This window comes from Urocitellus parryii, chromosome 11, assembly GCF_045843805.1.
Source record: "Urocitellus parryii isolate mUroPar1 chromosome 11, mUroPar1.hap1, whole genome shotgun sequence".
NCBI classification, from domain to species: domain Eukaryota; kingdom Metazoa; phylum Chordata; class Mammalia; order Rodentia; family Sciuridae; genus Urocitellus; species Urocitellus parryii.
In genome coordinates, this window is record NC_135541.1 from 66,634,218 (window position 1) to 66,658,799 (window position 24,582).

A 24,582-nucleotide genomic window follows, 5' to 3' on the forward strand; every position below is an offset into this window, starting at 1 on the left:
GAAAAGTATTGGTGTTAGTTCCTCTTTAAAGGTTTTGTAAAACTCTGCTGTATACCCATCCGGTCCTGGGCTTTTCTTAGTTGGTAATCTTTTGATGGTCTCTTCTATTTCCTCTATTGTTATTGGTCTGTTTAGATTGTCTATATCCTCCTGCCTCAATCTGGGCAGATTATATGACTTAAGAAAATTATCTATGCCTTCACTATCTTCTATTTTATTGGAGTATAATGATTCAAAATAATTTCTGATTATCTTCTGTATTTCTGAAGTGTCTGTTGTGATATTGCCTTTTTCATCCCATATGCTAGTAATTTTGGTTCTCTCTCTTCTTCTCTTCGTTAGCATGGCTAAGGGTCTGTCAATTTTATTTATTTTTTCAAAGAACCAACTTTTAGTTTTGTCAATTTTTTCAATTGTTTCTTTTGTTTCAATTTCATTAATTTCAGCTCTGATTTTAATTATTTCTTGCCTTCTACTTCTTTTGCTGTTGTTTTGCTCTTCTTTTTCTAGGATTTTGAGATGAAGTATGAGATCATTTATTTGTTGGTTTTTTCTTTTTTTGAGGAATGAACTCCAAGCAATGAATTTTCCTCTTAGAACTGCTTTCAATGTGTCCCATAGATTCCGATATGTTGTGTCTGTGTTTTCATTTAACTCTAGGAAGTTTTTAATTTCCTCCTTGATGTCTTCTAAAACCCATTGATCATTCAGCAACCTATTGTTCATTCTCCAAGTGATGCTTGATTTTTCCTTCCTTCCTTTATCATTGATTTTCAGTTTCATTCCATTGTGGTCAGATAAGATGCATGGTATTATCTCTACCCCTTTATATTGTCTAAGAGTTGCCCTGTGACATAATATATAGTCTATTTTTGAGAAGGTTCCATGAGCTGCTGAGAAAAAAGTGTAACTACTTGATGTTGGGTGGTATAGTCTATATATGTCAATTAGGTCTAGGTTGTTAATTGTGTTATTGAGTTCTATAGTTTCCTTATTTAACTTTTGTTTGGAAGATCTGTCCAGAGGTGAGAGAGGTGTGTTGAAGTCTCCCATGATTATTGTATGGTGGTCTATTAGACTCTTGAACTTGAGAAGAGTTTGCTTGATGAACAAAGCTGCACCATTATTTGGGGCATATATATTTATGATTGTTATGTCTTGTTGGTGTATGGTTCCCTTGAGCAGTATGAAGTGTCCTTCTTTATCCCTTTTGATTAACTTTGTCTTGAAATCTATTTTATTAGATATGAGTATGGCCACTCCTGCTTGTTTCCGCAGTCCATATGAGTGGTATGATTTTTCCCAACCTTTCACCTTCAGTCTATGAATATCTTTTCCTATCAGATGCGTCTCCTGTAGGCAGCATATTGTTGGGTCTTGTTTTGTGATCCATTCTACTAGCCTGTGTCTCTTGATTGGTGAATTTAAGCCATTAACATTTAGGGTAATTATTGAGATCTGGTTTGTTCTTCTAGCCATATTTGTTTATTGATGTTACTAAACCTGATTTATTATCCACTTTGACTACTTTCCCCCCTTTACTGTCCTACCTCCCATTGTTGGTTTTCAATGTTATTTTCCATTTCCTCTTCCTGTAATGTTTTGCCAAGGATTTTTTGAAGAGATGGTTTTCTAGCTGTGAATTCTTTTAACTTTTGTTTATCGTGGAAGGTTTTAATTTCATCTTCTATCCTGAAGCTTAATTTCGCCGGATACACGATTCTTGGTTGGAACCCATTTTCTTTCAGAGTTTGAAATATGTTATTCCAGGATCTTCCTGCTTTCAGAGTCTGTGTTGAGAGATCAGCTGTTATCCTGATTGGTTTACCCCTAAATGTAATCTGCTTTCTTTCTCTTGCAGCTTTTAAAATTCTCTCCTTATTCTGTATGTTGGACATCTTCATTATAATGTGTCTAGGTGTGGATCTCTTATGATTTTGCACATTTGGCGTCCTGTAGGCTTCTAGGATTTGGGATTCTGTCTCATTCTTCAAGTCTGGGAAGTTTTCTCATATTATTTCACTGAATAGACTGTTTATTCCTTTGGTATGGAGCTCTGTGCCTTCCTGTATCCCAATGACTCTTAAATTTGGCCTTTTGATATTGTCCCATAATTCTTGGATGTTCTGCTCATGGTTTCTTAGCAGTCTTGCTGAGCTGTCTATGTTCTTTTCCAGTTGAAATACTTTGTCTTCATTGTCTGATGTTCTCTCTTCTAAGTGATCTACTCTGCTGGTAGTATTCTCAACTGAGTTTTTAAGTTGGTTTACTGTTTCCTGCATTTCTAGGATTTCTATTTGTTTGTTTTTTATTACCTCTATCTCCCTGTGAAATTGATCTTTTACTTCCTGGATTTGTTTGTCGATGTGATCTTTCATTGTCTGATTTTGCTGTCTCATGTCTTCCTTGAGACTCCAGATCATCTGAAGCATATATATCCTCAACTCTTTATCTGACATTCCATCTGTTGCAGCTATTACCTCTTCTAAAGTTGAGTTGACCTGCATTGCTTGTGGTCCTTTCTTTCCTTGTCTTTTCATACTGCTTGCGTTTCTTTCTGCTTGGTGCAACTGTTGTGTTTTTGATTTTTACCCCCTATTTATTTATATTGCTCTTGTATAGTTGGGAAGTCTCCCTTGCAGGGCGGGTAGTGGCTCTGCTGCTCCTCTAATTAGGGTGATCTGTCTACCCCGCTAATCGGTCGCAGGTCTGCCCCCCCTGTGGGCACGGGTGGCGACTCTGCTCTGCCCCCACTTCAATTGTGGTGACGTAACTGCCACGCCCTGGGGTCGTTGGTCCTGGTCTGGATGTGGGTGGCAGTTCTGCTGGGTCCCCACTCCAATTGGTGTGACGTGTCTACCGTGCTGGCAGGCCTCTAGGACGGTAGGTCGCAGTTCTGCACAGCCCCCACTCCCAATGGGGGTACCTGACTACCTCTCCAATGGGTCGCTGAGCCCCCTCCGGACCCGGGCGGCGACCCTGCTCCACCCCCACTCCAACCAGTGTGACGCGACTGCCTCGGTGTTGCGTGTCCACCACGCTGGCAAGCTACCTGACCTGTCTTTCCAGTGGGCCGCAAGTCTGCCTGCCCTGCTTGCTCAGATGGCAGCTCTGCACAGCCCCTACTCCAAATGAGGTTGTGCCTCCCAGGGGAGCCCTGATGGCGGAGGCTGACTACCGGTTCAGGTGGGGCGGGCAAAACCCCTCGGGTGTCAGCTGCTTGCAAAAGTGGCCACTGGCCTCAGGACTCGACTTCTGCACCCTCCGTGGGGCCACCTGTGGAGCCAGGTAGCTGTGGTCGCGTGGTTAGGACCCGGGCAGGTGAAGTGGCTGCTCCCAGAGCGAGCTCTATGCCTCCCAGGGGAGCCCTGATGGCGGAGGCTGACTGCCGTTTCGGGCGGGGCGGGCCAAACCCCTCGGGTGTCAGCCGCTTGCAAAAGTGACCGCTGGCCTCAGGACTCGACTTCTGCACCCGCCGCTGGGCCACCTGTGGAGCCGGTTAACTGTGGCCGCGTGATTAGGAACCGGGCAGGTGAGGCTGCTGCTCCCAGAGCGAGCTCTAGGCCTCCCAGGGGAGCCCTGATGGCGGAGGCTGACTGCCGTTTCTGGCGGGGCGGGCCAAACTGCTCGGGTGTCAGCCGCTTGCAAAAGTGGCCGCTGGTTTCAGGACTCGACTTCTGCACCCGCCGCGGGGCCACCCATGGAGCCAGGTGGCTGTGGTCGCGTGGTTAGGGACCGGGCGTGTGAAGCTGCTGCTCCCAGAGCGAGCTCTATGCCTCCCAGGGGAGCCCTGATGGCGGAGGCTGACTGCCGTTTCTGGCGGGGCGGGCCAAACCCCTCGGGTGTCAGCCGCTTGCAAAAGTGACCGCTGGCCTCAGGACTCGACTTCTGCACCCGCCGCTGGGCCACCTGTGGAGCCGGTTAACTGTGGCCGCGTGATTAGGAACCGGGCAGGTGAGGCTGCTGCTCCCAGAGCGAGCTCTAGGCCTCCCTGGGTAGCCGCTTGCCGAGGGGCTGATGGCTAGGGGACTATACCTCTGTGCCCGAGAGGCTGTCCAAGATCCACTTCTCTGGGACAAACTGTCACTTCCAATAAACCTACCAGTTCACGGCTGCTCTCCTCTTAAGGGAATTATGCTAGAAGTTCCTCCATAGGTAGGCTGCATCTGTTCAGGTGGGTTTTTCTTATCCCATTAAAGTGGAGACGTTGGAATCGCTGCTTCCTCACCGGCCGCCATGTTGGATCCCCTATAGTTTCTTTCATTTCAATGATTTCTGTTAGATTTTCCTCTAGAACCTCTATCTCCCTAGTGAAGTAATCTTTGCTTTCTATATTTGCTTATGTAGCTCTTTGTCAAAATAATCTTTTGCTGCCTGTATTTGCTCTGTTTGTCATCCTTTAATTCATGGAACATTTTATTTATGTATATTCTGAAATCCTTCTCTGTAATTTCTTCTGTTGTGCTGGCAATTGATTCTAATTCTTGATTTGTTTGGGGCACTTTACTGTCTTTTCACGTTACTCATGTGTCTTTGCTTCCAGCAGTGTGGAATTGTGGAGTTATCATTTTTATCCTATAGGCTTATAGTGCCCCTTTAGGGTTACAATGCCTCTCCTTTGGGGGACAGGACAATGTTAACAGATCCCAATATAAACGAATATACAACCTAAAAACAAATAGTTGCTATTAAGACATTTACAGTTTGGTCACATGTGCAGAATTGGTAAATTTAATTATTATCTACAATATAATCAGTAGGCTTGTAAAAGGGTTTACAGTTTCTGACAGTGAACAAAGAACCAGGAGTTAGGTGTAGGATGATATGCTGAGGAGGAAGGAGGTGAGGGTATAAAGTTATTATATCTTAGGAAGTGCGAAAGAGAAATCTAAAGAAAAAAGTTAGTAGCAGGAGAATAGAGAGGAAGTAGTTTTGGTTAGACAAGTTAAGTGGGAAGACAGTAAAGTACATAAAACAAACACACACACACTCACACACACACACACACATATATATATATTGAAAATAATAAACTAGTAAAAATTGGAGGAAAAAAGAAAAAAACAGAATATACAACACAACTGTAATATACCGTTCAGAGGTCCCAGTCCTCAAAATTCTAATTCATGTGAAATACTTGATTTCACATATGTTGGGGATGTGAGGGAAGGAGAATAGACAGGGAGAAGAAAAAAAAATCTTGAAGGAAGAAACAAGAATTGTTTTGGTTGGAGATCAGTTTCTTTCCTGCTTCCCTTCTCATCCAATAGGTGGGGTAGTCTGTTGTTAGCTGGTATCTCCACCCTCGGGATGGTAAAGGTAACCAGGGTTGGAGGGTTGGTCCTGGGTGAAGGGCACCTGGAAATGGGTTGTGGCACCCACCAGTCCCCAAAGGGAGACTACACCTCAAGGATCTCTTTTTGGGCCTGCTCATATCATGTGAGAGCCTGTTTTTTTCTCCTTATCTCTCCTGAAGACCTCCTAGTTCCTGGTCTCTATGTTAGCATCTAAACTGTATCACACTCACCCTCTCCCTTACTACTTCCTAATAAGGACCCTTTCTCTCCAGGAGTCTTGTTTGTGGCACTTTGGGCGCACTGTGAACCTGCCACTACAAGTTATTTTGTGTTGGTTGTCACTGTGCTAGGACAGCAGCTGCTGGCGGGGGGGGGGGAGTTAGAAACTGGATATCTGGTCAACCAAGTTGGAGGTGGCTGCTTTCAGCAATGGTGTGTTAGGTCCAGTGGGGAGAGCCAGGCAATGGTGTTTGAGGATATGTTCAGAGACGAGCTCTGTGGCATGCAGTGTGTGGCTGTCGGCTGTCTTCAGAGCCTGTTTTAAAGTTCCCAGGTGCAGGTGTTGAACCACCATGCAAAGAAAAGACCACCGACTCCAAAACCAAATTAAAGCAAGCTTATATTATATACACCAAGAGAGCTGGCCAGCAGCTGCCTTACCTTGGAAAACAGGGCCAGAGAACAGCAGCTGGTCTCATAACAGGGAATTTTTTATAACACAAAAAGTTACAAAAAGGGAGGTGTCTTGGGAACTTACAGCTTGACAGGGTTCAGGCAAATGTAATACAAGGGCAGATAGTAGGTTTATGATCTACATTGTTTTAGTAGGTTTATGATCTACATTGTTTAACATCTTAAGGTAGGGAGCAAACTCAGATTCCAACATCAAAGTTAATGAGGAGCAGCTGGGATTTCAGGGAGGGTTGTTATCTGGTCAAGGAGAACCAGGCACAGGTAAGTTCAAAGCATGGGCAAGAATCCCTAGCAAGTTTTTAAAACATCAAATTATGGTCAGGCCAAAGATAAATCTTAATATTTTACAGTAAAACAGAAATAAACTTTTCATGACTTTGTGATGAGATGGCTTTCAATCTTCAAATGAAATTAGGGTGGGTTCACCACAGTCAGACTACTGCGTGTAGGGGACTATCTCTATTGCTGCAGAGTCCCAAGATGGAGGAGACCAGGGGAGCCCCACATTAGTAGACGGGGGTCCACACAGGAGTGGCCGCCAGAATTCCCGCATGTGGGTAGCTTCCAGGTGTCCTGCATGGGAGCAGCGTCAAGGATTTCTGTTCAGGTGAGTGGCCAAAAGTTCTGCATGGGTGGTGATGTCAATGGTCCCGATGTGGGCGAGTATTTGGGAGACCTATTCTGATGCTGAGGCCTGGAGCTGTGATTCCTGCGCAGGAGCAGGAATATCCCTCACAGAGAAGCAGTATTCTCACTACTTGAGTCCCAGGAAACAGAGGGAGACAGAATGATGTCTCCCTCTGGCCCACCATCTTGGATCTCCCCTAGGTGTTTTTGATATACTTGGATCAAAACAAATGATTTCCATTCTTTAATGGACAAGATTTTTTAATCACTTTATCAAATCTTTAATTTATAAAAGTCTTTAAGATATTTAATTTGGGTTTCAAATCTATTTTACCTAATTTGGGATTATTTACATCTAATGATCTAATATTCTCTTCCATTATTAACACCATTATTCCTAGATGATAAATAATTAAGATAATTCAGTTGCTCTATAGCACTGAAGAATAGCACTAGCATTTCAGTGTCTACTCATTTTATTATGAGTTTTTATGAATTTTCACATTCCACTCTACATAAAATATAGCCTATGTCTATATAGAAAATTAACCAAAATTAGGGATAAAAATGTCTCAAGTGGAAAATGTGTAGTGCACTTTATCCAAAGATATGATTTTTATTATGATTCTTGATCACCTTTACAGTAACATACAATAAAACTTTAATGTAAATTGAAGTCAAATATCTTCTCATGCATGTAATATTGACCTTTAAACAGTCAACATCTCATAATAAGCAAACACTGATAATTTTTAGAGGTATATATAGACAGACAGAGACAAAGTCAAAGAAGCCTTTTGAATAACCAGAAAGGAACAATGGGGTTATTCAGAGGTTTGGTCTCCTTCTTAGTTATATTCCTGATACAGAGGTCAAAAACTTCCCTTGTGAGGCTGAACGACAATGGATATGAAGGCCTTGTCATTGCTATAGATTCTGGTGTGCCAGAAGATGGAAAATTAATTGAAAAAATAAAGGTAAGATTGATGGAATTCCTTTTGCTTGCATCATGAAAAAGAAAAAAAATAATTATAGTGAAATAATTATTATGGAAACTCTGAAATCTCCAGAAAATTTTAAAGCAACATGGTGCAATGGGGACAATGTTGGAAAGGATAAAAAAAGATGGAGGTTCCAGATGGGATTCTCAACACAATATTTTAAATAAAGCCCAGGTCCCACCTGATCCTTAGTTTCCTCATTTGTAAATTAGTAGTTGGATTTATCTGCTCTTTAATAAGTATTTATTGAATGCTTATGTTATGCTAGAGGAAAGAGCAGTGAATGAAAGAAAAAAGTCTCTGGTCTCATGGAGAATGGAAGAGAGATCTGAATAATAAAAATGAGTAAATTAACAGACCAGATGTTAGCAGGTTGCTATGGAATACACTAAATCAAGAAAGGGGGTATAGAGTGTGGGTGGGGCTGCAATCAGGGGAAGATATTCTTTTATGTAGGATAGTCAGGGCAGACCTCACTGATAAAGTAACATCTCAGCAGAGTCCGATGCAAGAGCCCACTGACAACCTGTAGGTTGGGCACAGTGGTAGGTGACAGCATGCTTGCTGTGACAAAAGAAATGATGTGGATGAACAAGAGGAAGCCTGGGGCTAGCTGATGTTGGAGAGGAAGCAGGGCTCAGACCACTGGAAAGATGTGGCTTCTACTCTGAGATGAGAATCAATGGAAGGGTTTATGCAGAGGTGGTGTGCACTATCCTACATGTCCTAGGATCATTCTAACTGCAGTGTGGAGAAAATGGTGGAGGGTTTTCACTTGTCACTCTATCTGTACAAATGCTATTGCAGCTTTGAAGTTTAAGGTACTTACTAATTCGTTACATCTTTATGGCAACCATAAAGATAAGTGTGTAGCAATGGTCCATTAAAGAGGTGAGGAAACTGAACTTCAGAACACTATATAAATCAACCAAGAAAGTACTAACACCAGTACTGGGACCAAGAAGATTATTCCAAAGTCCATTAATGTGCATATTCATATTAATTGGTTCTTCTAAACACCAAACATAAGCAGTTACCTTTTAGGGTAAGAGAACAGAAGACTGAGAAGCCTTTCAATGTGCAGGACAAAGCAATAGTTTGAATCTAACAGGTTGCAGCAATGGTACAGGGGGTGGAGACAATGTTCATCAGGGAGGTGCTTTTGTGTTGACAGGTACAAAGGGGAGATGTCAGAGATAAGCTGTGCTCCGCCAGTTCATTCTCACTCAGCTACACTCACATGCATTTTTTTCATTTGATAACAGGACATGGTTACTACAGCATCTACATACCTATTTGAAGCCACAGAAAAAAGATTTTTTTTCAAAAATGTATCTATATTAATTCCTGAGAATTGGAAGGAAAATCCTCAGTATAGAAGGCCGAAACATGAGACCTACAAACACGTAATTGTCCAAAGTCTTCTCTTAAGTGCTTTCTGCTGCTTTCTAATTTTAACCTCAATTCACTGTTTCATGGTTTTTCAGATTTAATATTATAATTTCTATTTATGATGTTTTAATAAATTCTTAAACATTCTCAGGCCGATGTTAGAGTTGCAGCACCAGCCCTCCCAGGCAGAGATAAACCATACACCAGGCAATTCACAGAGTGTGGGGAAAAAGGAGAATACACGCATTTCACTCCCGACTTCATACTAGGAAGAGAACACAATGAGTATGGACCATCAGGTAGGAAATGTGGATGAAACATCTCATTTTAAACAAGCATCTCTGTTCCCAGATTTAGTGAACAGGGCTTGGAGAAGAAGTCTCAAGGTTCAAATCCTGACTCCTCTGTTTATTAGCTATGTGTAAACTTAAACAAATGACCTTTTTGTGCTTATTCATGGTAAAATGGTGAACAGTTGAGTTTCTGCCTTGTAGAAATTTTATTAACATTAAAATAGAGAATTCATGTAAATGTACATAATATAGTATCAATAATGTGTTCAAAAATTTGGACAGAGAGCATAATTAATAAATGTTTTCTTAAGGCATAATTTTTAGATTTCAATTTTCTAGTTATCCACATGTGGTTATTAACAATCATATGTAAGTTCCATGGAAAACAGAGGCAAAGTAAGCTGGAGAGAGTCATCATGCCACTTTTTGATCAAGAGAAAAATCCATAGGCTGTTAGTTGCTGAATTTATTATTTAAATTATTTGCTTGTATCAGATGAAATTGTCTATAGTTGATCATTTGGACCCATTGAAATGGAAATTTCACTAGTTCAATATAAATATTAAGATCATTGGTTCAGAGAAATGAAAGAAATTATTTTACAGATAAAAATGCAAATCACTGTTAAAGGAGAGTCCAGTTCACATGTCACTATTCAATGAAAACTTTCATGCAATCCCATGCCCCAGAATTGCCTCCCTCTCCTATTGCCAGTTCAGTGAACAATCATTAATCCCTCTTTCTACCAACATAGCCAGTTCTAGTCATCAATATCTGTATCAGTTCCCCCTCTCCAACCTTGAAAGCTCCATCATTCCCTCAATCCCAATCTTACCTCTCTCCCATGTGTTATCCTGACCAGAATTGCTTTCCTTGGTCCCTCTAATTCTTTGCATCTGTGTAGCTGTACTTTCTTTCCTGTCATGTATAGCAAACTCAGTCACTTCAACCATAAATACAAATAGTTTGATTCCCCCCCACTAACTCTTATCCTTAGCTTTGATTCAATTTATGAAGTCTCCTGTACTGAATGATCCAGTCTCTCTTTTGGCTTCTATGTTTCTCATGTTGTTCAAGAAAATTACAAAACCAATTGACATCATTACAAATACACATTTTCTAAACTCATTGATGCCCTCAAAGGTACTCAAAAAACTTTTACTTGACTTTTCTCAGCTCCCTTTCTCATTTCCCCTAGCAACTGTTTTAAAGCTTTTACCATTTTTCTCAAGATAACTAGCCACTCTTCTCACTCCCATAAATCAACAGATGTCTTTATAAAGCAAACTGAAGCCCCTACCTTTTCCTTTCTACATTATAAATCATGTCCCCTAGCACCTCTCTTCAACTCTGCCTTATCATAGAAGAGAATTTTCTCCAATTTTTCAATGCCTCTATGCCTTCTCAAGCTCTTGTTCTTTTCTCAACTCCCCCGCCATAGCTCTATCATATGATTGACATAAATTTCCCCTCTTCGTCTTAGAAACTTCTGCATATATACTATATATGTTTCTTTAAAAAATTCATATTCTTCAAAACTATGCCCTAAAAACAACATGATTTGTTTAAAAAAATAGACTTAGAAAATGATTCCTGATTCGAGAAACTTTTGGAACTTTGTAAAAATAACAATTAAAAAAACAATAATATGAAGTCAAACAACAACAAGTGCTGGCGAGGATGTGGGGAAAAGGGTACTCTTCTACACTGCTGGTGGGACTGCAAATTGGTGCGGCCAATTTGGAAAGCAGTATGGAGATTCCTGGGAAAGCTGGGAATGGAACCACCATTTGACCCAGCTATAGCCCTTCTCGGACTATTCCCTGAAGACCTTAAAAGAGCACACTACAGGGATACTGCCACATCGATGTTCATAGCAGCACAATTCACAATAGCTAGACTGTGGAACCAACCCAGATGCCCTTCAATAGATGAATGGATAAAAAAAAAATGTGGCATTAATACACAATGGAGTACTACGCAGAACTAAAAAATGACAAAATCGTGGAATTTGCAGGGAAATGGATGGCACTAGAGCAGATTATGCTAAGTGAAGCTAGCCAATCCCTAAAAAACAAATGCCAAATGTCTTCTTTGATATAATGAGAGCAACTAAGAACAGAGCAGGGAGGAAGAGCAGGAGGAAAAGATTAACATTAGACAGAGACAGGAGGTGGGAGGGAAAGGGAGAGAAAAGGGAAATTGCGTGGAAATGGAAGGAGACCCTCATTGTTATACAAAATTACATATAAGAGGTTGTGAGGGGAATGGGAAAAAAACAAGGAGAGAAATGAATTACAGTAGAGGGGGTAGAGAGAGAAGATGGGAGGGGAGGGGAGGGGGATAGTAGAGGATAGGAAAGGTAGCAGAATACAACAGTTACTAATATGGCAGTATGTAAAAATGTGGATGTGTAACTGATGTGATTCTGCAATCTTTGTAATGTTTTGAACAACCAATAAAAAAATAAATAAAAATAAAATAAATAAATTAAATTAAATTAAAAAAAAATAATAGGTACTTAGAGAGATGACTTTACCCACCTATGCAATGACTCAGTATCGTTGCCACAGTAGTTATTAAACAGACACACACACACACACACACACACACACACACACACACACACACACAAAAGCTATTTAAAGAATGAAAATGCCAGGAAGCTACCTCAGGAGGCTGAGGCAGGAGGATTTTTTCAGTCCAGGATCTCAACGCCAGCCTAAGCAACACAATGAAATCTGTTGATTTTTTTTTAGAAAAAAAAAAAAGAATCAGAGAAAGAGAAAGGGAGAAGGAAAATCTGTGACAAGGTAGAGGAATCTGCCCTCAGCTGAGAATGATGTAACCTAAGCTAAGAGTATTCCTTGGGTAAAAAGAGCCACTGGTACAGGCAATTTTAAATTTTCTTATAATTCCTATCATAGTGGTTTTTCCTCCATCCAGGGTTATAATTCTAGACCCAATAGTTTTTGTTCAAGAAAACTTTACCCAGTGTTACTAAATTTTAACCTGTAAGAATAATTTAAAGTATATAGATATTATGGTAACAAGCAGATTTCAACCAACTAGGTCAGAGGTGAGCCTGAGATTTACATTTTTAAAAATTTATATATGACAGCGGAAGGCATTACAATTTTTATTATACATATACAGCACAATGTTCATATCTCTGGTTGTATACAAACTATATTCACACCAATTAGTGTCTTCATACATGTACTTTGGATAATAATGATCATCACATTTCACCATTATTAATAATCCCATGACCCCTCCCTTCCCTTCCAAACCCTCTGTCCTATCTAGAGTTCGTCTATTCCTCCCATGCTCCCCCTCCCTATCCCACTATAAAACAGCCTCCTTATTTCAAAGAAAACATTCAGCATTTGTTTCTTGGGATTGGCTAACTTCACTTAGCATTATCTTCTCTAACTCCATCCATTTACCTGCAAATGCCATGATTTTATTCTCTTTTATTGATGAGTAATATTCCATTGTGTATATATGCCACATTTTTTTTTATCCATTCATCTACTGAAGGGCATCTAGGTTGGTTCCACAGTTTAGCTATTGTGAATTGTGCTGCTATAAACACTGATGTGGCTGTGTCCCTGTAGTATAATGTTTTTAAGTCCTTTGAGTATAGACTGAGATATCTGTGTCAAATGGTGGTTCCATTCCCAATTTTCCAAGAAGTCTCCATACAAGTCTCCATACTTCCAAGCTTTCCATATTGGCTGCACCAATTTGCAGTCCCACCAGCAGTGTATGAGTGTACTTTTTCCCCACATCCTCGTCAACACTTATTGTTGTTTGTCTTCATAATAGCTGCCATTCTGATTGGAGTGAGATGAAATCATAGAGTGTTTTTGATTTGCATTACTCTAATTGCTAGTGATGATGAATATTTTTTTCATATATTTGTTGATTGATTGTATATCATCTTCTGAGAAGTGTCGGTTCAGGTCCTTGGCCCATTTATTGACTGGGTTATTTGTTTTTTGGGTATTTAACTTTTTTAGTTCTTTATATACCCTAGAGTTTAGTGCTCTATCTGATGTGTAAGGAGTAAAGATTTGCTCCTAAGATGTAGGCTCTCTATTCACCTCACAGATTGTTTCTTTTGCTTAAAAGAAACTTTTTAGTTTGAGTCCATCCCATTTATTGATTCTTGATTTTAATTCTTGCACCACAGGAGTCTTATTAAGGAAGTTGGGGCCTAATCCCACATGATGAAGATTAAGGTCTACTTTTTCTTCTATTAGATGCAGGGTCTCTGGTTTAATTCCTAGGTCCTTGATCTACTTTGAGTTGAGTGTTGTGCATGGTGAATGATAGGGGTTTAATTTCATTTTGTTGCATATTGATTTCCAGTTTTCCCAGCACCATTTGTTGAAGATACTATCTTTTCTCCAATTCATGCTCTTGGCCCTTTGTCTAATATAATATAATTGTAACTTTGTGTTTTAGTCTCTGTCCTCTATTCTGTATCATTGTTCTACCAGTCTGTTTTGGTACCATTCTGTTTTTGTTACTATTGCTCTGTAGTGTGGTTTAAGGTCTGGTATAGTGATGCCATGCTTCACTCTTCCTGCTAAGGATTGCTTTAGCTATTCTGGGTCTCTTATTTTTCCAAATGAATTTCATTATTGCTTTTTCTATTTCTATGAGTAATGTCAATGGGATTTTGATCAGAATTGCATTAAATCTGTATAGTGCTTTTGGAAGTATGGTCATTTTGATAATATTAATTCTGCCCACCCAAGAGCAAGGTAGATCTTTCCATCTTCTAAGGTCTTCTTTGATTTCTTTCCTTAGGGTTCTGCAATCTTCATTATATACATCTTTCACCTCTTTCGTTAAGTTGATTCCCAAGTATTTTTTTTTTTGAAGCTACTGTAAATGGGAGAGTTTTCCTCATTTCCCTTTCTGAGGATTTGTCACTGATATACAGAAATGCCTTTGATTTATGGGTGTTGATTTTATATCCTGCTACTTTGATGAATTCATTTACTAGTTCCTGAAATTTTCTGTTGGAACTTTTAGGATCTTTTAGGTATAGAATCATATCATTGGCAAATAGTGCCAATTTGAGTTCTTCTTTTCCTATGTGTATCCCTTTAATTTCTTTCATCTGTCACATTGCTCTGGCCAGTGTTTCAAGAACTATGTTAAATAGAAGTAGTGAAAGAGGGCATCCCTGTCTTTTTCCAGTTTTTAGAAGGAATGCCTTCAATTTTTCTCCATTTAGAATGATGTTGGCCTGGGGCTTAGCAAAAATAGCCTATATGATGTTGAGATATGTTCCTGTTATCCCTAGTTTTCTAGTGTTTTGAACATGAATGAGTGTTATATTTTGTCAAATGCTTTTTCTGCATCTATTGAGATGATCATATGATTCTTATCTTTAAGTCTATAAATGTAATGAATTACATTTATTGATTTAGGTATGTTGCACCAACTTTTTTACATCCCTGGGATGAATCCCACTTGATCATGGTACACAAGCTTTTTGATGTGTTTTGTATTCAATTTGCCAGAATTTTATTGAGAATTTTGCATCTATGTTCATTAGAGATATTGGTCTCAAGTTTTCTTTTTTTGATTTGTCTTTACCTGGTTTAGGAATCAGAGTGATATTGGCATCATAGAATGAGTTTGGAAGTGCTGCCTCTCTTTCTATTTCCTGAAATAAATTGAAGAGTGTTGGTATTAGATCTTCTTTAAAGGTCTGGTAGAACTCAGCTACGTATCCGTTCGGTCCTGGGCTTTTCTTGGTTGTTAGACTTTTGATGATGTCCACTATTTCGTCACTTGAAATTGATCTGTTTAAATTGTGTATATCATCCTGATTCAATTTGGGCAAATTATATGACTCTAGAAATTTTTTGATGCCTTCAATATTTTCTATTTTATTGGAGTACAAGTTTTAAAAATAATTTCTAATTATCTTCTGTATTTCTGTAGTGTCTGTTGTGATATTTCCTTTTTCATCAGGTATGTTAGTGATTTGAGTTTTCTCTCTCCTTCTCTTTGATAGCATGGCTAAGGATCTGTCAATTTTATTTGTTTTTTCAAAGAACCAACTTTTTCTGTCAACATCTTCAATTGTTTCTTTTGTTTCAATTTCATTGATTTCAGCTCTGATTTTAATTATTTCCTATCTTCTACTGATTTTCGTGTTGATTTGTTCTTCTTTTTCTAGGGCTTTGAGCTATAATGTTAAGTCACTTATTTGTTAACTTTTCTTCTTTTTAACTTTTTCTCCATGCAATGAACTTTCCTCTTTGAACTGCTTTCATAGTGTCCCAGAGATTTTGATATGTTGTATCTGTGTTCTCATTCACCGATACAATTTTTTAATCTCCTCCTTGATGTCTTCTGTAACCCATTATTCATTCAGTAGCATATTATTTAGTCTCCAGGTGTTGTAGTGGATTTTCTTTCTTTTTTATATTTTATTTTTTAGTTATAGTTGGACACAATACCTTTATTTTGTTTATTTATTTTTATGTGGTGCTGAGGATCAGGATCGAACCCAGGGCCTTGCATGTGCTAGGTGAGCACTCTACCACTGAGCCACAAGCCCAGCCTTGGATTTTATTTCTTATTTTATCATTGATTTCTAATTTCATTCCTTTATGATCTGATAGAATTCAGGGTAGTATCTCTACTTTTTTTATATTTGCTAAGAGTTTCTTTGTGGCATAATATATGGTGTGTTTTAGAGAAGAATCCATGTGCTGCTAAGAAGAAAGTGTATTCAATTGTTGAAGGACAAAATATATATATATATATGTCAATTAAGTTTAAGTTATTGATTGTATTATTGAGTTTAGTGTTTCTTTGTTCAGCTTTTGTTTGGGAGATCTATCTAGTGATGAAAGAGGTGTGTTAAAGTAACCTAAATTATTGTGTTGTGGTCTATTTGACTCTTGAACATAGTAGATGCTCCATTGTTTGGAGCATATATATTTATAATTGCTATGTCTTATTGGTGTATGGTTCCCTTGCACAATATGAAGTGTTTTTCTTTATCCTTTTCCATTGACTTTAGTTTGAAGTTTATTTTATTTGATAAGAGGATAGAAACCCCTGCTTCCATAGTCTATGTCAGTCAATGTGAGTGGTATGATTTTTCCCAACCCTTGACTTTCTGCCTGTGGAAGTCTTTTTCTATGAGATGAGTCTCTTGAAGGCAGGATATTGTTGGGTCTTTTTTTTTTTTTTTGATCCAATCTGTTAGTCTATGTCTTTTGATTGGTGAGTTTAGGCCATTAACATTTGGGGTTATTATTGAGACATGATTTGTATCCCCAGTCATTTTTGTTTATTTTTGGTATTTAATGTGTCTTGGTTTCTTCTCTAATTAGATTTTCCTTTAATGTAATCCCTCCCTCTGCTGATTTTCATCACTGTTTTTCATTTCCTCTTCTTGGAATACTTTGCTGAGGATGTTCTGTAATGCAGGCTTTCTAGTTGTCAATTCTTTTAACTTTTGCTTATCATTGAAGGTTTTTATTTCATCATCAAATCTAAAACTTAGTTATAAGATTCTTGGTTGGCATCCATTTTCTTTCAGAGCTTGGTAAATGTTGTTTCACAATCTCCTGGCTTTGAAAGTCTGGGTTGAAAAATCTGCTGAGATATGAATTGGTGTCCCCCTATATGTGATTTGATTCCTCTCTCTTAAAAGATTCTATCTTTATTCTGTATGCTAGGCATTTTCATTATGATGTGCCTTGGTGTAGATCTGTTGTAATTTTGTACATTTGGTGTCCTGTAAGCCTCTTGTATTTGGCTTGCCAATTCGTTCATTCTTCATATTTGGGAAATTTTCTGGCATTATCTCATTGAAGAGATTGTGCATTCCTTTGGTTTGAAACTCTGTGTCTTCTTCTATACCAAATCTTAGATTTGCTCTTTTGTTGCTGTCCCATAATTCTTGGATGTTCTGTTCATGGTTTCTAATTATCTTCACTATGTGATCAACTTTATTTTCCAGATTGTATAAGTTATCTTTCTTCCAAGTGATCTAGTCTATGTTATGCTTTCTATTGAGTTTTTTTATTTGATTTATTGTATCCTTCATTTCAAAGATTCCTGACTGGTTGTTTTTCAGAGTCTCTACCTCTCTTTTGAAGTAATCTTTTGCTACCTGTATTTGCTCTCTTATCTCATTGTTGGAATGATCAATTTTTGCCTGTATTTGCTCATTTAGGTCATTCTTTAATTCACAGATCATTTTAATTATGAACCTTCTGTACTCCTTCTCTGACATTTCATCAACTTCACTGTCTGTGAGTTCTGTTATTATAGTGTGTCCTGGTTTGTTTGGGGCACTTTCCTCCCTTGTTTTTATATGTTGTCTATGTGTCTTCCTTTCTTGCAGTGTGGATCTAAGATAGTGCATTTTCTTTCCTATATTCCATGCAGATTGTCTGTACCTCACTTTGATGTTAGGCTTCCAGACTCTCCTGATGTCCCTCCATGAATGCTACTACATCCTGTATCTGGGTCCTGTGCAAGTTAGTGTGGGTGATCTAGGCTTCTGGGCTTGACCTCCCTCTATGGTCTGCTGGTCAGAAGGGGTGGTCCTTCACCAGAGGCTAGGCTCTGGTGGGTGTCTGCCCTGCCAGGGGAGGAATGGACAGGGCCTGCTGTGAGCCTGGGACCCATACAGGTTGGTATGGGTGGATCTGGGCCAGGGCTTGACCTCCTGAGGTGAGATTTTCATTTCTAATAAGCTCCCAGGAGATGTTCATCCTGATGATTCAAAATGATATTTTGAGTATCAAGGACAAAATGAAAAAACATGAACTCTGTATAATACTGATATTTTCACCTGTTTTCAGATCTCATGTGGTAAATTTACAATACAAAAGCATACTTCATAACAGAACAGACTATATTTCTGACCCCTCCTTTTTTTATCTCCATTTTCTCAGAAGTTTTGTTTTCTTTTGCTGTTGTGTTTTTTCCAGGGGTGGGGGGGCGAGGGGCTGGCTGGTTGGGTTTTTTTGTTGTTTTGGGATTTTTTTGTTGGATTTTTTTTTTTTTGGTACTAGGTATTTAACCCAGGGTTGCTTTGCCACTGAGCTACAACTCCAGTCCCTTTATATTTTTTTATTTTGAGACAAGGTCTAAGTTGCTAAGGGTCTTTCTAAGTTGCTGAGGCTGGGTTTGAACTTGTGATCCTCCTGCCTCAGCTTCACAAGACTTTAGGGTTATAGGCATGGGACACTGCACCCAGATCCTGAGAAGCTTTTTACTTATCATGGCTAATGCAAAATTCCCCTCACTTGTTTTCCTTCCTGCAACTTACACTGTTGATTTATTTATATCCTTCCATCCACTGAGTTCTTTAGGGAAAAAAAAGGTTTGAATTTTCTCATCTCTAAGCAGTTCCAAGCCAAGGACTGTGTCTTACTCATCTTCATATTTTCTGGTGTCTAGTGCCATGATGAATATAAAATTAATAATAATAGTAATTGTTATATAATGCAGGTTAATGATGTATTAAGCACTTTGAATGAATCATTTTATTTCCACATCACTGTAATTATATATAATCTATAGTAGAGTTTATCCATCTTTTTATCATCTTTTCTCATGTAATTGAATCTTCTTATGCAATTTTTCCTAATGTCCCTTATGACATTTTACTGTCCCAGAAACACTATATAACTATTTACACTGTTACCTTTGGACTTAGGATGCTGAGACTCACATCATTGTAATATCTGACTTTTTACCCCCAAGAACAAATTTTTGCCCCATTAAAAACATTACTATTCCCTTGAGAATGAATTTTAGCATAAGAAATTGTGGCATAGAAAAATAATTTGTTCAAGAACACAATTAAAAGTGGGCAACAAAATTTAGATAAATAAAATAATAAATGAATAATTAGGTGGATAGATATATAAAGATGAATAATGCAAAAAGAATGTTGCCTTTCCTGACCTGAACAAACTTACAAACTATGTTGTAAATGTTAGTCTCTCCTAATATATAGCTACAAATGCCTGAAGAACAATCTTTTGAGGTCCATGCAAATACTCAAAAAATGTTTTCTTTATCAAACTTGTGTAATTAAAAAACAGTGATATGCTGTATTTTGTAATAAACTGTAATGTCATATGATATACTATATAAAAACATTAAATGTTGACAGTTAAATATTTAACAGAAAAAATTGTCACCTGATATAACTGTATATTTGAAATGTTTTCCCACAGGTAAAGTGTTTGTCCATGAGTGGGCCCATCTCCGCTGGGGAGTGTTTGATGAGTACAATGAAGAGAAGCCTTACTACTTCTCCAAGTCAAAAAAATTGAAGCAACAAGGCATGGATACTCAAATTCTTTGATGACCTGAGGCTTTTAACTGGTCTTATTTTCCTTTCCCTGACTTTTTTCAAATGACATTCATGTTTGCCCCAATATGTAATAATTGATGTTTTTATTTCTTAAAATAACTTATATATAATGTAATTATATATATAAAACATATATATAATAATTGATGTTTTATTTCTTAAAATAACATATATAATGTTATTTTAAGAAATAAAAACATCAGTGTACTAATATATATATATATATATATATATATATATTTCTACAGAATCTACAAATCTCATATACATACATAAGTGTATGTATGTGTGTGTGTCTATGTATATATAGTTTAAAGCAGCTGATTGTCTAATTAAAGTTCACATAACTTCCAGAGCATTTATAGACAATTTGACATATTTTACACCTGTCTACCATAGCTGCCAGAACTCAGACTGAAGTTGTACACTAGATAGATAGACTTACCGTATGTTGGGAGATCAAAGTTATCCCTATTATATAAGAATAAATAAAAATAGTTAAGTACTGCTAAATGTGGACTGAGTTAGAAGCCAAACAGCTTTCAGGAGCCAAACAGGAACTTCTTAGGTATTTATAAAGGTCATTTTAGAACTTCAACCTAGCATCATAGGTAATAATAGACTATCCTCTTGATTTTTATATTGAAAGAGCAAAATGATTGAGGGAAATCCTCTTAAAATTGGGTGCCATCAACTTCATGAATGTCATATGTCTTCCTGGGGCTATGGATTTATCATAATGAACAAACTGAAAGATACAGGATTTCAACAAAGACCTTTCCTCTGCCCCATATCAATTTTCAGGGGAATATTTTTTAAAGTATTACATTGATTACATTTGTTTATGTCATATTCCTCCTAAATATCTAGTTCCTGCTGCAGAATATTCATCATGATTGTTCATACAGATCCACCAAGTTTTGGGCAATGGAAGCATACATATTTAAGATACTCACTAAATGACAATGAAATCCAGTTACCATTTTTGATTTGAACTGGAGCCTATGGAAAAAATGAGATACAGTTACATTCCAGTATATTTGCTATAATCACTGCCACTTGTGGCTGATTCCATGCAATGAAACATGTGTCTAAAATTCCTCCATAATTTTTTATTGTATCATCCTTCTTGACAGCACCTCACTGTCTGCTCACAATCACATTTCCCTTTGGATAAAAATTCTCCTTGAATAATCAAAGAATTTGGGCTATGTCATGACATATCCTTCTGTAGAAGTCTCCTTTTAAAAGAAATCTACAAAGAACTTAAAATTAAGGTGATATCCAGAGTGATTGGTTTTCTAATTCCCTCATCCAGGTGCCTGCACTTACCAATATAAGGCCAGCAGGAAGAGATCTGAGAGAGGGGATCTTCTAGCCATTAGTGCAAACAAGACAGCAGCAACTAATCCCACAAAGAACTCAGCCTTTTCATCTATCAGGAAGTCCTACCAAAAATTTCCCTCTGCAATATTTAGAAAATAGATAATTGCTTTGATAGGAACTTTTAATGCTTGATAGCAAAATAGGATGTATACAGTATAAAATAAGAAGAAAAACTGTGATCATCATAAATACAACCTCTAAAGACTTTTTTAAGCTAATGCCTAAATTGCCTCAAAGATTAATTGTCAAATATTCTCAGGTGTTCCACAGGTATCACCGGCAGAAATAGAGTTTATAGGTGTCAAGGAGACAATTGTTTAAATAGATCGTGTAGAATTAATTCTACAACAAAATTGTATGAAAAGAACTGTCAATTCTTACCTGATAAAATCCAAACAGAAAAGGCATCCATAATGTTTATGCAAAGTATTGATTCTGTAAGTATGCCAATGCTTAAAATATTATAAGAATTTATAATCAAAGAATATATATTGTAGAAACATCTCTACAGGTGTAATAAGGGATTAAATGTATTAGTATTAATAAAAAGTTCTTTTAACATTGATGGGCACATGATAAGCTCTTGATTTTAGTTATTATCATTATAATTATTGAAAATGTGCCTTATAATTTTGATTGAATGAGTCATATTTTATTCAAAAAACAAAATTGCCTAAGAGATTGATATTTGGGTGGTTTACAGATTTTCAAATGCATAAAATATTTTTTCATTATATTAACCTCCCAGGTTGTTGAATTCTGTAATGCAAAAAACCATAACCAAGAAGCTCCAAGCCTACACAATATAAAGTGCAATTTCAGAAGTACATGGGAAGTAATCAGCAATTCTGAGGATTTTAAAAACACCATGCCTATGGTGGCACTGCCCCCTCCACCTGCCTTCTCATTGCTGAGGATCAGTGAAAGAATTGTGTGTTTAGTTCTTGATAAGTCTGAAAACATGAAGGTAAGTTTCAAAAGATTGTATAGATAAGAACCCTCTGAGCTCTTCCTGTACCTGGGTTATTCTAAATTCACAATGACAGAAAGTGACACTACTTTCTGTAGTAAGGACCTCAAGAAGGACAGTGAAATATTTTATTGAAGGAAAGTTGCCAACAGAGTTAAACAGGCCAAACTGAAATATTCCTTTTGTTCTAGAAAAGGGTGAAGTCTTAGTATTAAGACTTTTAGGCCCTTAGTAATGTTTTAATTTAGAGACTCAGAATTATGGATTGAAATATGGAAATATTTTCTTTGCTTTTTTATCTACTGGAAATAATTGAAAGACATGAAAATAAAGTGGATTAGGGGCTGCCAAACTTTATAAATCAGATTAAGGACCAAGATCAATAAGAATTCTTAATGCAGCTTTATCTGATGTGTACCACCTATATAAATGATTTATATTCAGAGAACCAAGTAAAATTCATCACCATGAAAAATAAATGGCAATATCCAACCAGTAATTTCTACATTTAGTAAATAGTAGGTATTTGTGCTAGACTTTAAGAATAGAGATCCATGTACTTGAGGAGTGTCTAGTTGAATACATAACATTTTCTCACTCCTTCTTTTTTAGCAGGTTAACTCAGACTCATCCTTCAAAATTTGGTAAATATGTTCTCCAGGAGTAGATGGACTAAGGGTCCTTCTGATGGCCTCCATATATTATTTTGATATCAGACACAACACCTCTCCTAAGACTACATTTTAGGAGAACGTAGAACAATTATCTGAGGAAAGGTTTATCTGGGATTCATGGTACAGAAGTTTAGTCCATAGATAGCTGGTTCCATGACTGTGGGCCAGAGGTCAGGCAGAATACCATGACAGAAGGGCACAGTGGAGGAGAGCAGCTCATCACATGGCAACAGGGAGAGGGAGCTCTGCTCACTAGGGACAAAATATAAACCCAAAGTCACACCCCCAGTGACCTACCTCCTCTAGCCATATCTACCTGCCTACAGTTACTGCTCAATTAATCCATATCTGTGATTAATGCACTGATTAGGTTAAGGCTCTCAATAAACCAATCATTTCACCTCTGAAAATTGTTGCACTGTCTCATACATGAGCTTTGGGGGGATACTTCATATCTAAACCATAACAGACTGGGAACTTCTCTAGGACTTGGATTCATGTCTTATTTATCTTTTTATCCTCATTCCCCAGAATAGATTAAATGCCTTTCCCTAATACATTGGGAGCTTCATGTGATATCAAAACTTTTACTGAATCATCTTTGCATCCCTATTGCCTTAGAGCAGACTTTATCACATATGGATAATCAATAAATAATTGTTGAAATGAATGGATTACAAACAAACAGATGCAATATGATGAAGTACCCAGTAGGATGGCATATTTGAGGCAGAATAGAGAATGCTAAAGATCAAAAATACATTCTTCACCAAATAGGGAAGGTATGTTTGAAAGTCAAATATATATACATCCATATGTATATATACATATTTTTTTTTCCAGAGGCAAGAACTGAGTCTCTCAGGATTCATTTGAATCTCTGATAAGTTTTGCCTTTGGAGTCTAGTAATCTAGTGCCCAGCTGATTGAAAGACTCTAGTCTCTGACTGAGGTCCATCCACCACAGCATGAATTGATTCTGTGAGCTCTAGGGCAGTTTTTATCTTGAACCAGCAGGCACCAAGACTTTAAGGAGTAATAATAGAGTCTCTACAATATGCATTATCAGTCCCCAATTTCAATCCATTCCTCATCTCTCCCCATAACTAATTTGGTTGCTTAGTGACCAAGAATCATCTCTAGTTAAAGAGAGATGAGATCCTTGATAACTACACATGCTCTGTAATATATATAACACTATTTTTCTATTTTATCAATTGTAAAATATTATAATTGCTTCCTTTAATAAGACCAGTTACTATTATAGAAAAGTCTTATCAACATATTTTGTGTGATCTTTTATTATACTTTAGTCAAAACTATTTGGTTCTTTTTCCTGTGGTTTATTTTTTAGGATTTTAACCGGCTAAATCGAATGAATCAAGCAGCCAAATATTTCCTTCTTCAAACCATTGAAAATGGATCCTGGGTAGGAATAGTTGAGTATGATATCACTGCCCAAATCAAAAGTCAGCTAGTTCAAATAATAAGCAACAATGAAAGAGGAAAGCTCTTAGAGAGCTTACCTACAGAAGCTTCAGGAGGAATTTCCATCTGCTCTGGAATTGAAGCTGCATTTCAGGTGAAAATTCTCTCTCAAAAATAGTTAGACTTCTTTAATTTGTAAGGAAACTTCTGTTAATTGCTACTGCACATACTTTCTGTTGTTTTTAACATAATTAAAAGCACAGCACTAAGCCCATAGAAATAAACTCAAATAATTTTTAAATGAATCATTTACTCAATGAATAAATTGTTGGGTGAATAAATGGATAAAAATTCACTTTGTGGATTTTTTCTGTCTTGTTATCATGGAAAAATCAGTGCTAAATAAATGGTTGTTAAATTAATGTTCTAAGGCAGCA

At 37.5% G+C, this 24,582-nt stretch overlaps 1 protein-coding gene across 1 annotated transcript in view; it reads left to right on the forward strand.

The window, feature by feature from the left end:
* The first annotated feature begins 7,435 nt into the window (after window positions 1-7,435).
* The window catches only part of LOC113193025 (calcium-activated chloride channel regulator 4-like), a 33,315-nt gene continuing 16,168 nt past the window's right edge, over window positions 7,436-24,582 (forward strand). Inside the window, exons 1-8 of the mRNA XM_077791324.1 lie at window positions 7,436-7,594; window positions 8,884-9,024; window positions 9,162-9,309; window positions 19,548-19,647; window positions 20,596-20,604; window positions 21,333-21,510; window positions 21,822-22,040; window positions 24,072-24,299. Of these exons, the coding sequence (XP_077647450.1) occupies window positions 7,436-7,594; window positions 8,884-9,024; window positions 9,162-9,309; window positions 19,548-19,647; window positions 20,596-20,604; window positions 21,333-21,510; window positions 21,822-22,040; window positions 24,072-24,299 (1,182 nt within the window). The remainder of the gene's footprint in view (window positions 7,595-8,883; window positions 9,025-9,161; window positions 9,310-19,547; window positions 19,648-20,595; window positions 20,605-21,332; window positions 21,511-21,821; window positions 22,041-24,071; window positions 24,300-24,582) is intronic.